The 14775-nt window shown below is 50.2% G+C and overlaps 1 protein-coding gene across 1 annotated transcript in view; it reads right to left on the reverse strand.

Moving 5' to 3' along the window:
- Positions 1 to 14775, reverse strand: part of PLXNA2 (plexin A2) — a 219098-nt gene that overhangs the window by 14802 nt on the left and 189521 nt on the right. Inside the window, exons 14-22 of the mRNA XM_019666177.1 lie at positions 12970 to 13087; positions 10927 to 11063; positions 9840 to 10007; positions 9603 to 9696; positions 5224 to 5463; positions 4454 to 4597; positions 3935 to 4169; positions 1697 to 1839; positions 765 to 1033 (exon numbers count right to left, since the gene is read on the reverse strand). Coding sequence (XP_019521722.1) covers positions 765 to 1033; positions 1697 to 1839; positions 3935 to 4169; positions 4454 to 4597; positions 5224 to 5463; positions 9603 to 9696; positions 9840 to 10007; positions 10927 to 11063; positions 12970 to 13087 — 1548 coding nt within the window. The remainder of the gene's footprint in view (positions 1 to 764; positions 1034 to 1696; positions 1840 to 3934; positions 4170 to 4453; positions 4598 to 5223; positions 5464 to 9602; positions 9697 to 9839; positions 10008 to 10926; positions 11064 to 12969; positions 13088 to 14775) is intronic.

Here is a 14775-nt window from a genome sequence, read left to right on the forward strand (position 1 = left end):
ACCCCGGGGCCTGGAAGCCTGAGACCTTGCTAGGAGGAGGCTAAAGGGAAGGCAGGAAAACAGAGGTGGTTTATTCCAAAGCTGCGCTTGGCTCCCTGGGGCCTCCAGAAAGTGTCATCGAGGGGATGGATGCCAATGTTTCCAACCCTCTCCTCCACCAGGAAAATGGTAAGTGGGGAGGGGACATTGGATGGATGCCATGATTCAGGTCCAGGAAGCTGGGCCCCGGAGGTACAGGCTACACAAAATCTCTAGCTCTGTACCGTCCAACAGAACCTGCTGCTAGAACGCTCTCTATGTGTGCTGTCCAACATGGTGGCCAATAGTGAAATAGAGGAGTTGAATTTTACATTTTATTTCATTTTCATTAATAGTCACATGTGGCTACCCTGTTGGACAGCACAGTTCTAGATGCACAGGGAGGGAGAGAGAATGCGAGACAGGTGCTCTTAGCGTCATTTTGTCAATGAGGAAACTAAATGGCAGAGAGATCATGTCACTGGCCCAAGTTCACACAACTGGCAGAGCTTGGGTTCAAGTCGAGATCCGAGCCGAGGCCTGCGCCCCTCCATCACGGTTAGCAGCTGCAGGCACCAGACAACCGCCTAGCTGAAGGAAAATCAGATTCTGTACTGTGACATGTGTGGACACAGGCCTTTCCGGGGAGGGGAACATTCTCGTGCTGCTTATGGGACCTGCTCTCATGGGTCCGGTGTCTGTGTTCAGACCCCCGCCACCCCCCAGGCCCCGGCTGTGGCTCAAACCTCCGGAGCAGCAGCTTGGGGTGGTTCTTGTTCTCCAGGTTCTTATCTATGAGGTCAGACAGCAGCTGCTTGAGGACGTCAGTGGCATATTCCAGGCGGCCCTGCAGGCCGGTCATGATGAGTGAGGCCACGTTGCCACGGTCGCGCATGGAGAAGCTGCGTTGCAGCTCCAGGGTGCGGATGAAGGTCAGCAGGAAGACCTTGTTGTTGATGAGCTGGGCGAAGAGCTTCAGGGCCTTCTCCACATGCTGCTGTCCATTCCCCTGCACCTGGCGGGGCGGGGAGGGCATGATGGGCGCACCTCAGAGGCCGGCTCCAAGCCTCCCAGCCTGATCCTCACTGAGGCTCTTTGCTGGCAACGATACCAGCTGTAGGACCCTCTCCACAACACCCGTCACAATGCCACCCAGGATGATGCAGGAGTGGCTGGTCTCTGAAGCCTATCGTCTGCTCTGACCTTCACCTGGGTTGGGCTCCAGGCCGGGCCCTTGCTGGGGCTGCTGTCCATTTGATTTTCCCAAAGATGCCATAGGAAATACCCCGTCAGACCTGCTCTGCTTACCAGTCTCCTCTTAGTTGCCTCTGTCCTGATTCATTATCTTTAGTAAAACAAACTAACAATTGAACAAACAAACCTTACAGAACCATGCATCTTTCCTTAAGCCACCTCAAATCCATTTGAGAATAAGGCAGGATTGTAGTTAATTCATTTAGTCATTAGTTTAAAACTGACAATGAACCTTGCCCCGAATCATCCCAAAGGGCCAGGTGCCCCGCTTGGCCACGATCTCCCTGATTAGAAATCCCCCTGTTGCAGTGATGCTCTTACGAGCTATTTCTCCTCCCCATTCCTGACCTTCTTCCGAGCTGCTGGGCCCCATCAGCCTATCCTAGGACACCCAGGCCCTCTGGGCCAGGGAGACAGGTGTTACCTCCAGCTCCCGCAGGACGGGATGGTCCTCGATGCCAGGAAACAGGACTCGCATGGCGTAGGTGCGGTAGTCCAGGTAGGGGATTCCTGAACGGTCCAGGTCGCTGGTCAGCTCATTAATGTCTGTCTGGAGCTCGGCAAAAGCTATGAAAGTGCAGTGGAGACAGGGAGGCTCAGGAGGGGAACCCGGGCAGGGCAGCGGAAGGTGGGAGGAGTTTGTGAAGGAGAGTTGGAGGGCCTGGGGAGTACTGACAGGGAGGGATATAGGGGTGCATCTCCAGAGGGGGTAAGATAGCACCAGGTTGCCTCTCTTAGGTGGTAGGGATATGAGTGATTTCTGTATTATTTCTTCCTCTGTACATGTCTATAATTTTGGATTTTCTTTCTATGTATCATAAGTGTAGTTAAAACAAAGAAAAAGGAAGAACACCATGACCTGGGTCATGCAAGTGCTGCAGGTGCTGGAAACAGCCAAGGGAATCAAGCAAAGACCAAAACAGGCAGCTTTGCTCCTCTTTTCCAAGCAAGAGAATAAAGCAAAATGCAAAAACCTTGGGGGACAACAAAAATCAAAAGTACCATGAGATACCATTTCATACACACTAGGGTGGCTATTACCAAAAAATAGAAAATCACAAATGTTGGTGAAGATGTGGAAAAATTGCAACCCTCATACATTGCTGGTGGGGATGCAAATTGGTGCAGCTGCTCTGGAAAACAATTTGATGGCTCCTTAAATAATTAAACATAGAATTACCATGTGACCCAGCAATTCCACTCCTAGGTATATACTCCAAAGAACTGGAAACAGGAATTTGAAAAGATACTTGTACACTCATGTGCATAGCAGCATTATTCGTACTCTAAAAAGGTACAAACAACCCAAATGTAAAAGAAGAATGGATAATCAAAATGTGGGCTATACATTCAATGGAATGTTATTCAGCCTTAAAAAGGAAAGAGATTCTGACACATGAGAAAACACAGATGAATCTTGAGGACATTATGCTCAGTGAAATAAGCCAGACACAAAGGGACAAATACTGTACGATTCCACTTCTATGAGGTACCTAAAGTAGTCAAATTCGTAGAGACAGAAAGTACAATGGTAGTTGCCAAGGGCTGAGGGAAGGGAATATTGGGGAGGAGGGGCGTGATTGGTTAGTGAATATAATGTTTTAGTTGGGAAAGCTTTGGAGAGGGACGGTGGTGACGGCTGCACAACAATGTGAACGTACTTAATGCCACAGAACTGGAGGAGGGGAGAGCACTGGGGTGTAGAGTCATTGAAGGTTAAAATAGTAAATTTTATATTATATATATTTTAACACACGCGCGCACGTGTGCACACACGAAACTGAGAGCAAAACCAAGCCCAGCCTTGGGGCACCCTGCATCGGCCTAAAGGGGAGCATCCCCTTGGGGGCAGGCCTGTGTCCTGGCACGCTCCTCTCCCGTCCTCCCCAGCCCCGGCACCAGGAGGAGCCCGTGCCCATCTTCCCCAGCCCAGCTCTTCTTTTCATCTAGCAGAGCGCTTGTTTCTGATCCTGACATTTGCAGCAAAAGGAGAAATGTTTTGATTCCTAATTGAAATGTTTATCCAGAGTGCCCACTGGGTCCTCAGCCTGAGGGGACGCCAGGTACACCTGTCACCTTGCAGCTGTGGTTGCGTGGGAGATGGAAGAGAACACAGTCTCCACTCCCACACATGTCCACGGCCAAGGATGCCAGCAAGCGTGTTTCATAGTGCTCAGCCTGCTGCACGGATGGATAATAAACCCTGGGGTTTGGGGCGGGGCGGGGTGGGAGGCAGGTCAGCTGCTCCCTGCCTTTTCTGCTGCTGCTGCTTCCACATGCTCCAGGGTGTTATGCAAAATGAGCAAGGACTGGACATTGTTAAAGACAAATCCAAACTCCCACGTGGGGCATCTAGGGGCTGAGATTCTGACTGTGGGGAGATTGAGGTCCTGAGAGGTGAGAGAAGGCAGCTAGTTTGCGGATGAGTCAGGGCACAGGGGGACAAAACAATGTCATCGGGTCTGGGACCTCACTGGGGGCATTCTTAATAGGGCTTCTCGGCCCTGAGGGCAAAGGAAGTTTATGGGACACAGGTCAAAGTGGAGAGCAATGGCTTGGGGTGGGAAGGAGGTAAGTAAAGACGAGCATTGTTGATACGGAGGGAGGTAATAAGGCTGCTGAGGAAAAAGGGGTCCAGGAAGCGAGGGAGTGCCTGACTTACCTTCCTTACATTCCAGGGCCACCCGGGACTCCAGGTTGTCCATCTGCATCTGGAGCCTCTTCAGAGTGAGGTCATTTTCTCGAGACTTGCGCTTGTAGGCGATGAGCACGATGATGACAATGATGAGGAGGAGGCTGCCGCCCGCCGCGATGCTGACGATGGCTGGCAGGGTCAGCAAGCTGTCTGAGATGACACTCACCGAGCCGGGAGAGAACACCATCCCGCCCACGTGAACCTGTGCATTGCACACACAGAGATGCTGTAGAGCCCTGGCCTGCCACTGACTCCTTATCGTTTCAGAAGGCACATGAGAGGCCGTGACCACACAGTGCAGATTCGGATACAAAACAACTTCCTGCTGATTACCCGCCTTCCTTTTCTTGTGGCCTCGACTTCCACCCATTTTAACATAGCACTTGGAAATTAGTATGGAAAGGGTAGAAGAGAGAGCCTTTCTTTATGACAGATCACGTATGCCTGGCAAGTGAGGAAATCATACAAAGAAGAGGGCTCACTCACCATGACCTTGTGCTGCCCCGTGAGGTTGGGGGGCTCGCAGAGGAGCTGTGTCTCAGACACAGTGACAGCGCACGGGGTCTCTCCAATCAGCACCGTGTAGTTGAGTTTAGCACCTCCAGAGGCGGGAGGGCAGAGGTTTTTGCCCTGTAGATAAGAGCAATCTTAATAGGAATAATTGACACATGCACGCAGAAGTTAATTGCCTATTTTTAAAAAAAGATTACAGAGAGAGATTAAGGAGGGAAAGGCAGCAGTGCAAAAACCTATTGATGACTCCATGGTAAGTGTTGGAGAGGACTTCAAACAGCCACAATTTAGAGAGAAAGAGAGAAACAAAGGGAGGAGAGAATGAAAGGGAGGAAGAGAAAGTGGGAAAGAGAGAGAGAGGGGAGACAGAATACTACACAAGTGAAATTTGGGGGGAGGACACGTGGCACATAATGAAAGTGGTGGAGCAACAAAACACTTGTACCAGGGAGCCGTGACCTCCTGAAACATGTGTGCAGGTTACGGTTGTCATGGAAGTGGCCAATAAAAGCAGTGGTTACTTCTAACTCACTGCAGAACTTGGGTCCCAACGCTTACAAAAACAAACAGAAATATTCTCGCGTTTTTCGGGAATCCCAGGTGGAAGATACTGCGCCCGATGGGCCAGAATCTGTAAGCAAGCTCCCTTTACAGGGAGATGACAGCTGCCTGAGCCCATATGTGTAGAAGGAGAGCAAGAAAGGCCAGGAGAGAGGCCATCGCTGCGCTCCCCACGTTCCTACCTTCAGAATGATGGGAGATCCCGGCTTCTGATCCAAGACTCCAGTGGGGCTGAGCAGTTCAAAGGTTGGGTTGGGGTAGTAGATGAACTTGGTGTCATTGTAAACGAGCAAGGACTGGACATTGTTAAAGACGAATCCAAACTCGTCTGGCCGTTCCACGGTGTCCAGGCCTGGCCGGTAGTCCGTAGTCAGCGAGGGTGCCAGGCAGGTTAGGGTGGTGGTGTTCACAACTTTACACACCTAGGAGGCCCAGAGTGTCGCATTCAAACACTAAGCGAGTGACGCTGGGGTCCCGCTGCCGCCCCTGCCACCCTCTGCTTGTTTTGGCTGTCACCACGGGGTTGCTTGCTTCTCTTCATGAGCTGGTGAACCCCTTGAGGAAAAGGGCTGTGAAATTCATTGTTTGGGGTGCATTTTAACCTCATCCATTCACCAACATTGAGTGCCTACTTTGTGTCAGGTACTGTGCTAGGACTTGGGGCCACCTGGTAGAATCCTCACAGTCTAGAGGGGGAGACAAAGGCAGTCAGTAGAATATATTCCTGTCAGTGGACTGGGAACACAGTAGGGGTGCAAGCACTGTGAAATGCATGAATGGATGTGAGGAAAGCCCTGGTGGGGTAGCGCCGGGTACTGTGGCAATGCCTGTGTATGGCCGTGGCCGTGTGTGCGTGAGTGTGCATACAGGGTGAGGGTTATACATGGAAGCTTCCCCTTGGGAAAAATGAATGAAATTTCAGCTGAACAATGAGTAGGAATTACCTAGACAAGGACAGGGAGGGGGAGGGAACAAGTCCCAGGCAGAGGGAACAGCAGCAAAGGCCTAGGGATGAGGGGGCATGGAAGGTTTGAGGAAAAACAGGGCAGAAGCAGTGCAGGGTACAAATGTGAGTGTGTGAGTGTGTGCGTGTGTGTGTGTGCGCGCGTTGTGCATGTGTGTGTGTGTGTGTGTGTGTGTGTACTGGGGGGGGGTGAGCAGGGCATAGCGTGAGATGAGCATTTTGCCAGCATATAGTAGGTGTTCAGTTAATGTTTATTGAATACATTGATGAATGAAAAGGAGACTTCAACTCTTTAAATGTTCTACTTAGGGCTCCTCTCTTCTCTAATCAAGAACCCCTAATGCTGCATGGGGGCATAACTTTGATATTGACACTGGTTTCATAATGCCCTTGCCTTCTTGGTGGATCTCCGTGTCCCAACTAAAACCCTAGCTAGGCTGGCCCCTCCTTAGCATGCACCGTGTCATAGTCTCCTCTGGTTTAGTTCTGGGGTTGCCCAAGGCAGCAGTCAGGCTGAAGAAACCACTACCGGACCCACGTGGGGCTTGGGAAGAAAACCTGGACTCCAACTCCCATGGCTCAGCTCCAGCTTTGGGCGCCAGGGTGTCCCAGCAACAGCGAGGGCATCTGTGAGAACTCAGCCTGCTCAAGAACATGCTGTCCTGGCAGGTCTGCACATGTGTGTCTGGCCAACATACACATACACGGACTTCATGTTCAGAAAACAAGACGGCGTGTGAAAGTGCAAAAAAGCTGACACTTGCACAAAGATTATGTCAGAACTCCAAGGCCAAGTGTTCACCCTCCTTTTCCAGAGGGAGTCTGCGTTTCAACCGCAGCTCACTGAGGGTTTCATGCCATGTTGGGGGTCAGTTCCCATTCCTGTCCTTTTCAGCTCATACTTCAGCAGCTCCTTACAAGCCTAGTGTCCCCTTCATGTTCCAGCTGGGGACACTCTGGCATGAGGAAAATGGGGGGTACAGTTAAACGGGTAGAGGTGAGCCAGGGAGTCTCAAACGCTGAGCTCCGCAGGGCAGACACACAGCCTGAGTGTGTCTCTTCATCTCTGCTCCTTCCAGTTCCCCCAGGCTGGACTCCCTATGAATAAGCAAATGACTCCCAAACAAGCGGGCTCTGTTCGCTTCCTGCCCTGTGCTGCATCGGCACTTTGTTGGCCAAACATTCCTTTGGGTTTTGCGGCCTTCCCTTTGGCCCTTCTCACTTTTCACTGGGGCCGCTCCATGACCCGAAGGCAAGGGGAGGTCCAGTGGGCCAAGGCTGCCCTGGGGCCCGAGCAAGGCAGAGGGGCCAAGTGCTCTCCTCTACCACTGCTGAAAGAGATGGCACAGGGCAGAGTTCACGGGCTGCCCACTGCGGAGCCGGGCTTGATGGAAAACTGCAGACTGCAGGCCTCTCCTCCAGGCCTGCCAAGCCTGCAGACCCCAGGCAGGTTACTACGGAAGCTGAGGGTCCCCAACTCTGAAAAGGGAGGAATTAGGAACTACTTCTTAACTCCTTGAAGCACTGGTGGGTGGGCTGGGGGAACTGCTGGGGAGATTCCTGCCCAGGGCTACAAAGTCCTCCGGTAAGGGGAGAGGGCGCCCAGGACTGAGCCTTCTCAGACGGATGGCAGGTAAGGTGAAGCCCTCCCCAGTCAGTCTCCTCTTCAGGTGGCTTCCTTGGGACTAAGGCTGCAGGCTCTGGAGGTCAGCGATGCCAGTCACATTACTCATTCTCCAAAACTCCCTCTGTATTGTTTTAACCATGCCTTTTGTTTTCTGTGTCCTGATGCTTTAACATGTGAGGCCTTGCTGACCCTGGAGGGACAGCCACTCACTAGGCTCACCAATTCCTAGGGATAGTAAACACTTTACTGCCTGCTAGAGCAATGCGAACAAACAACATCCATAGCCCACACCCCAACCACCTCCTTTCACACTGTAGGTAACTATCCACCTTCCCTAAGCTACCCACACCAGGGCTAGGTACCAGACAATTAGGGACAGTGCCTCTGCACCCCCCCCCCACCCCAGAGCCCACTAAAATGACCCAAAGTGGCCAACCCTAAACCTGCTTTCTTTGCCTTGCTAGTTACTTCCTGTGGAACCCACAGCAAAGGCTCTCGTCCCAGTTTCTCTCTCTCTTTCTGTTTCCTAAACTGCCCTGAGGTTTCCCTGTGGTGTACCCCCTACCCCCCACTCCCACCCCCTGGCATGGCCTCCTTCTCTTGGGATCTGTGAGTATAACTAACTGTCTTTCCAGTGGCCGTCATCTCCTGGTCTGTTGGCCTTGCCATACCTGAATAATAATAAAACCTAAATTTAAAAAACACACTTCATTTGTTTTGGGGTTTTATCCTTCTGAGTGTGAACTCACCGTTCCTATTCCTACCCCTCACCCTCCTCCCTTCCACTTAGGCTCTGGAGTTGGATAGACGGAGGTGGTCTGTGAGCTACTGGGGACACTTGACCTCAGTCTGGAAGTGGAGTGGGGGCATAGACTCTTTTACCCATGGATCAGGCCCTACACCTGGGATAGGGAAGCATGTGCTCTCTTAACCCACAGAGCTGTGACCACGGTGGGTACTGAAGGTGTGATACAGGTGTCCCCACGTCCCTGGCATGAAGGAATATCAAGCGCGGGAGCATCTTGTGTAGATTAGTTATGAAGAGTCCAGACACTTGGAATCTAGCTTGGCCCTGCCACCAGCCACCTTCATGACTGGGGGGCAAGGCATTCTCCTTTCCGGCCTTAGTTTCCACGCTACACAATGAGGAGGTGGGAACAGATGACCCCCGAGACCTTTCCAGGTCTTGCCTTCTAGCACCCTGTCATTTTGTGTACTTCTGTTTCCTAAGGAAGCCTCGAGCATGCTGGGAATGTGTCAGGGAAAAGAGGGTGTATATATAAAACAATCCTCCCCATCTCCATTTCAGCCTAGTCAATCCCCTGAAGGTCGAAGCAGCAATAATAGTAATTCATATGAAAAATAATGGTCATAATTTATAATGCCAGCGTCGCCTGGATTATAATTAGGAATACAATAATGTTTCAGAAAATATTGGCTAAGGAGAGCGACATGGAGCCAGTAGAACAATCAGAAAAAATTACAACGTATCAGATATTCTGCTCTTATGATAGAAAACTTATTGAAAATCACAAAAATCCACAGTGGAAAAAAACCGAATTACATGGCTCTGCACAGAGACGTAAAGCAGAATGTTCGACCTGGTCTTCTAAGCGACCTGGATGGGACTATTTGCATGCAGTGAATTTCTTCGCCCTCTCACACTGCTTTTTATCAGACCTCAAAGTGAACGTGACATAGAACAGGAACCCTTTGGTGCTATATTTTAAACTCAGAAGGCACTATATTTATACACCTATTATATCACCTTCTGACAAGAAATGATTATACCGTAATTATAAAAATTATAGGTAGGCTCGGGTGTTTGAAGCCATGATTCTGGGCTCAGGGTCTTGAGCCAACTCTCTTCTCCTGTAGTCAGATGCTCCAATGCCCAACACAGAGCTTGATGCAAAACACATACACGCAGTTGTGTTTGCTGAGGGCTGGGCGCGCCGGTGGTTACTCACATTGACAGATTCTTTGCCATTAAACTTGACTCGGATCCTTGGCTCCTGAATGACATCCAGGTTGAAGCCTGTGATGGTCAGGGGTGTGTGGCCACTGGGAACAAGCAGAGGCTAAGTTAGGTAAAAACCCTCTCAAATTGCCACCAGCCCAATCCCTGGGATTGCTCACAAGCCACGCTTGGGCTGAAGGGATGACGCCATGTGGCACCGGGTACATCCCTCCACCCTCTGCCTCACCTAGCAATGCTCCACTCGGGCTCAATGCGCTGCACCCGGGGGTCATCTATGTACTCGAATTGCAGGTTGTTATCCACACGGGCTCGGTCGACATTCACGGAAACAGGAACTGGGCCCAGTCCATTGGACGATGGGGGTGAGACGCACACGATCTCATTCATGGACCGCCTGACAGGGAGACAGCAGGAGGGTTGTGAAGAAAGGCATGGGCAATAGGGGGTGCCCTCTGGCTTGAACAGGAGCTTTCCTCAGTCTGAGGGTACGACCAGCAAGTGTCTGTCCTCTGTCCTGTTACACTGTATGCTGTGGAACATATCCCTTTTCAGCAGATATGTGTGCCTCTTTCTACCCGAGATCCAACTCTGGATTAAGAGGGAGCAAATTGGAGAAGGGGATTGGAGAATGTGGGCAGGGGCAGGACTTCATGGGCTTTGGGGGGACTCCACTTTTCTGGATTTTTTTAGAATATGACTATTTAGCTGGTGCTTAGAGTCTAGTCAGTCAGTTAATAAGTATTCATTGGGCGCCCATACGCAGAGAAGTGAATACACAGTCTTTGCGCCCTCAGGGAGGTTATGGTCCAAGGAGGAGCTTATCCGATAATGCTGGACCAGTTAGAGTCTCATCCACAGATTCTTTCAGCATTCTCTCAGGGTTCTCTACAACCCCACTGAATGGATCTGACACATGGTAGGTGTTCAACTCTTTAGGCTGAAGAGATGCCCTGAGCATGAGTCTGTGTGCTTGCTGAGGACTGAGGCCATGCAATGTCCATGTTTCTCAAGGAACCATAGTGGGGACCTAAGGGATGGGTGGTCCTGGGTGACTGGAGAGCTCCTGGGAGCCTTTCTCATCAGCAGTTCTCATGGCCCTCACTTCTAATTGCTTTTAGAAGTGTCCAGCCCGTGACACAGGAGCTATACATTGCTTAGTGGAATATATTTCTCACAGTGACTGGAATGGTGTTTGGGCCCAGGATTTAGCACATGACTTGGAGTTGATGGGCAGGCATATGTGTGACTATGCATGGGAATGTGTGTGCACAGGCCACACAGGGACATCGCATGCTCCTTCAAGCCCGTCTTACCCATAGAACTCGCAGGTCTGGTTGCCCAGGTATACAGTCACACTGCTCCCAGACCCAAGGTAATGGCCTGTGATGGTCACCATGGTGCCTCCTGACTCTGGCCCTCGGATCGGGTTGAGTGACATCACGGAAGGGTTCTTTAGGAGGAAGCAGAGAAATGAGCACAGCTCAGGTTTTGCCCAAAGGGATGGAACCACGTTAGACGTAAGGACACAAGGAGGGAGTGTGTCCATGCTTGAAGTGAAGGTGCTTTTCCTGCCTTTTCGAATCCCAAAGACTCTCCATCTACCCTGGACCGGAGACCCTTTCTAAAGCTCTGGGAATGTCCAGAGAAGACAGAAAGGTCACATTTCAGAATTAATTAACCCCCTGGGGAGTCTCATGCTCATAACACTGATGGGAAGGCAGAAGTGACACTGACTAATCTATCAATTAGTTTACAAATTGAGAACAATTTGAAAATGCTTCTCTATCTAGAACCTGTACTGATTTTTTTGGCACAAAATCGATAGGGCTGAATAAACCATCCCTGCCTGGATCCGGTCACCAAGAGGCTAAATTCCTCCATTAATGGTCCATGCACATCCCCTTCCCTAAGCATGTGAGAGGCACGGCAGGGTGGCTGGTGCAGAGAGCTGTCAGTAAACTTTAGGCAGGGCTTCCCCAACCTGCACCGGGAGGTGACCCATGGTTGGCGGGGACTTTCTAGTAAGCTCATTAATTTGTAAAATTAAGCCTGAAGCTTAACAGAAATGTCACTTAGCCTAAAATACATCAGACAGTCGACCTAAGTCACAAAGGAACTGCTTTTGCCTATTGGGCGGTGGAGTGGAGTTGGAGGTATATTTAACTGAGCAATTACACAGGCCTAAAGTAGTTCGCGTTTAGTCGCTCACTGGCGCTGGGCCCTGACGCAAGTTTCTAGATCGCCCTGGCCTTCTGTTTGGCCTTCTGTCAAGAGAGGAGGGTGGACTAAATTATATCTAAAGCTCCTTCCTGCTCTGACATTCTACAGTTCTCACTCCATCTAGTGTTTCTGTGTTTGTTTCTCACACAAGACCCTGTCTGCCCCATGGAAGGAGATGGGGTAGGTTAGGTAGGCTGTGGTTCTGTCCAATCCAAGAGAGTGCAAGGAAAAGGTACAGAAGCTGGAATAAGGAGGCAGAGACTGGAAAACCTACAGCAAGCGGTACAATGCTTGAGAGACTAGAACCTTGTGTTCTAATCATTTTTCAAAACCGTTAGCAAGGCTGGTTGGACTCCACCTGCTGGTGTTAACATTTTTTAATGAAGAGCTCGATGTGGCCATGTAGGTAAGTGTCAGAAAAGGAACTCTAAGGCTCCAGAAGCAAGTTATTGATTCAATAAGAATATCGCCCCAGTGGACTCCAGGGCCTCAGAAGCAAGTTATTGATTCAGTAGGAATATAGTGCCAGCTTTAAAGAAAGTCTTTGTGATTCCACTACCTGTTGGCTGAGTGCGAAGAGATGTTTTCAGGTGTGAATGTGTGCCTATGTGTATAACCAACCACACCAACACACAGAACAACTCGCTTGTACACCCCACTCCCCTGATCTCTCATACATACACTACATCACTGCAGGATTTCAAGGGATCCCTCTAAATTCCTACTTACAATACCCTTGGCAGAAAACATAGCTTGCTGATAAATATAGGTCTTTTTAATTAGGTCCCTCAGGCGTTCTGTCCTCATTAAGCTGGAACTAGACAAAGATATCACATTGGCCTGTGACAAAGGGCAGCCCCTGCCCACCCTGGGAGGTGCTTTCTAAGATCTGAATTTTAAGAAAGGCCTGATTTTGCCTTATTTAGAACTCTAACCTGTGGCTCTGTTGGATTCCAAAGTCTCCACAGCATTGTTAGTCACACACCTACCCCACTTGAAAAAACAGGCTTGAAAAGTGAGGCCGGACGTTCCCTTTTCTGGTCTGGGACAGGGTGAGCGAGACCTTCCTGGGAGAAGTCTGGAAAGAAGGGTGCCCTTGCTGGGAGCTGTAGCCCTGCACTAGACCCAATACTCACCACGAAGGTATACTGTTGATGGGACTTGGTCATGAACTCTGGCTTACACTCGCCAATGCACAGGCGCACGGGCCCAGAAGTGTTTCCCACGAGGGCGTGGCCCATCTCACAGACGATCCTGAGGAGACAGCAAACCTTCCTGTGAGAGACTTGGCAAGAGCTGGCATCCCTGCCCCCATTTGCTCACCCACCACAGTGAATGACTCATCACAGTCGTTGCAATAGTGCTGCAACAAGACAGCTTGCTCACCCATCTAGCTGTGTGACCTTGGGTAAAGTGCTTTCCATCTCTGGACCTGGGTCTCTCATCAGTACGGTGGGAAGTTGAATGAGATAATCTCTAAAGCCCTGTGTGCCTCCCAAATGCTATGCTGCTTAATTCTCTGAAACGCTCTTAGTCCTAGTGCCTAGTGCACTGCCTAGCGCTGGGCGTCTACCCGATATTCGTGGACTAAACCTCATGTCCAACAGAGAGATGTAGGGGCAGGAATTTAATGTTCTTTCCTATGTGATAAGCCAACACTGCAACTCTCCCTAAAAGATGGAGTGAGGGCCTATTTGCCAAATTGATTCCATTGTAGTTTGTTTCCTGCAGCGCGTTTTAAAGAGAGAATAGATAACCTTGGTGAGATAGTGAGAGCCCCAAACTGGCGCACAATGAGAGGAGTGCAGTCCTGTGTCCGTAGGTGAAGGGCTGGGAGGTGAATGAGTTAATCAGGACAGCAGTGGACACTAGACTCCCACTTAATCAAGGGCTGAGCACGCCAAGCTGGTGGGCGAGGCAGTGAACCAGCCCTGGGGTTGGAAGTCATGTGTCACATTAATAGGAGTGCTGGAGTGGAGAGGGGGGGCAGCATTCTCTCTCATGAAATGCAGATCAATACCCCCAACGAGGACTTTCCTGGTGCCTGAGATAAGTTATGACAAGCACATTTAGAGACCGCCTGCTTTGGCCATAGTAGCCTTCTAGAAAGGGTGGGCAGCTGAAGGATATGGGAGAGATTGAAGAAATCAGGTCCTTGAGGGTACCACTTGCCTGGAATTATAAGGCATGAGGTGGGTGGGGAACGGCCCCATCAGGCTCAGCAAAAAGGAACCCAGTGACAGAGGGAAGGGTTTTCCTTGTCTCCCGACACCACGTTAAGAGTTCAGAGCAGCCTGGCGCCTCTGGTACGTTTGTTTAGAGGGGAGTCAACAAAACAGACCCCCTCTACACTAATCCCCTGCATTACCCTGGCACTGTGGGGCAGATCCATGTTTAACCCAGTGATGCTTATCTCAACAGCTTCTCTAGGAAGGAAGGAAACTAAACAGAGATTTCATTTCGATGTAATAAAACTTGCATTAAACAAATACACCGCATGCTCGCACACACGGCATGCGCTGATCGCCATCTCCTTCGTAACAGTTAATCCCAAATAAGCACATTCACTCCTGGTGGATATTTACTTAACATGCAATAACTGTCTTATTATGTTTAGCATATTAGACTGAACAAGGAAGTACTGAATGCACAAGGAAGAGTACACCCCCGTCCCTTTCTCTATGAATAAATAAATTCATTATGAGCCCAGAGTAAGGATGATAGTGATGACCGATTAGTATTTTACACGTGACTGTCTCCTTAAACTTCATTAGGGGAGTATTTGAGAAGCCTAATTTAAGGTGCTGTGTGTAGTTATCTCCATGCTGCTACCTGCTTGGGTAACAACTCTGTTGTCCTGTCTCCTGGGCCCTAGCGCCTGACACTGTTTGGGGTCCTTGCCATCCTGCACACCATGCCATGTGCTCTCAAGGACATCCAGA

The sequence above is a fragment of the Hipposideros armiger genome, unplaced genomic scaffold (genome assembly GCF_001890085.2).
Source record: "Hipposideros armiger isolate ML-2016 unplaced genomic scaffold, ASM189008v1 scaffold_464, whole genome shotgun sequence".
In the NCBI taxonomy this organism is placed as follows: Eukaryota; Metazoa; Chordata; class Mammalia; order Chiroptera; family Hipposideridae; genus Hipposideros; species Hipposideros armiger.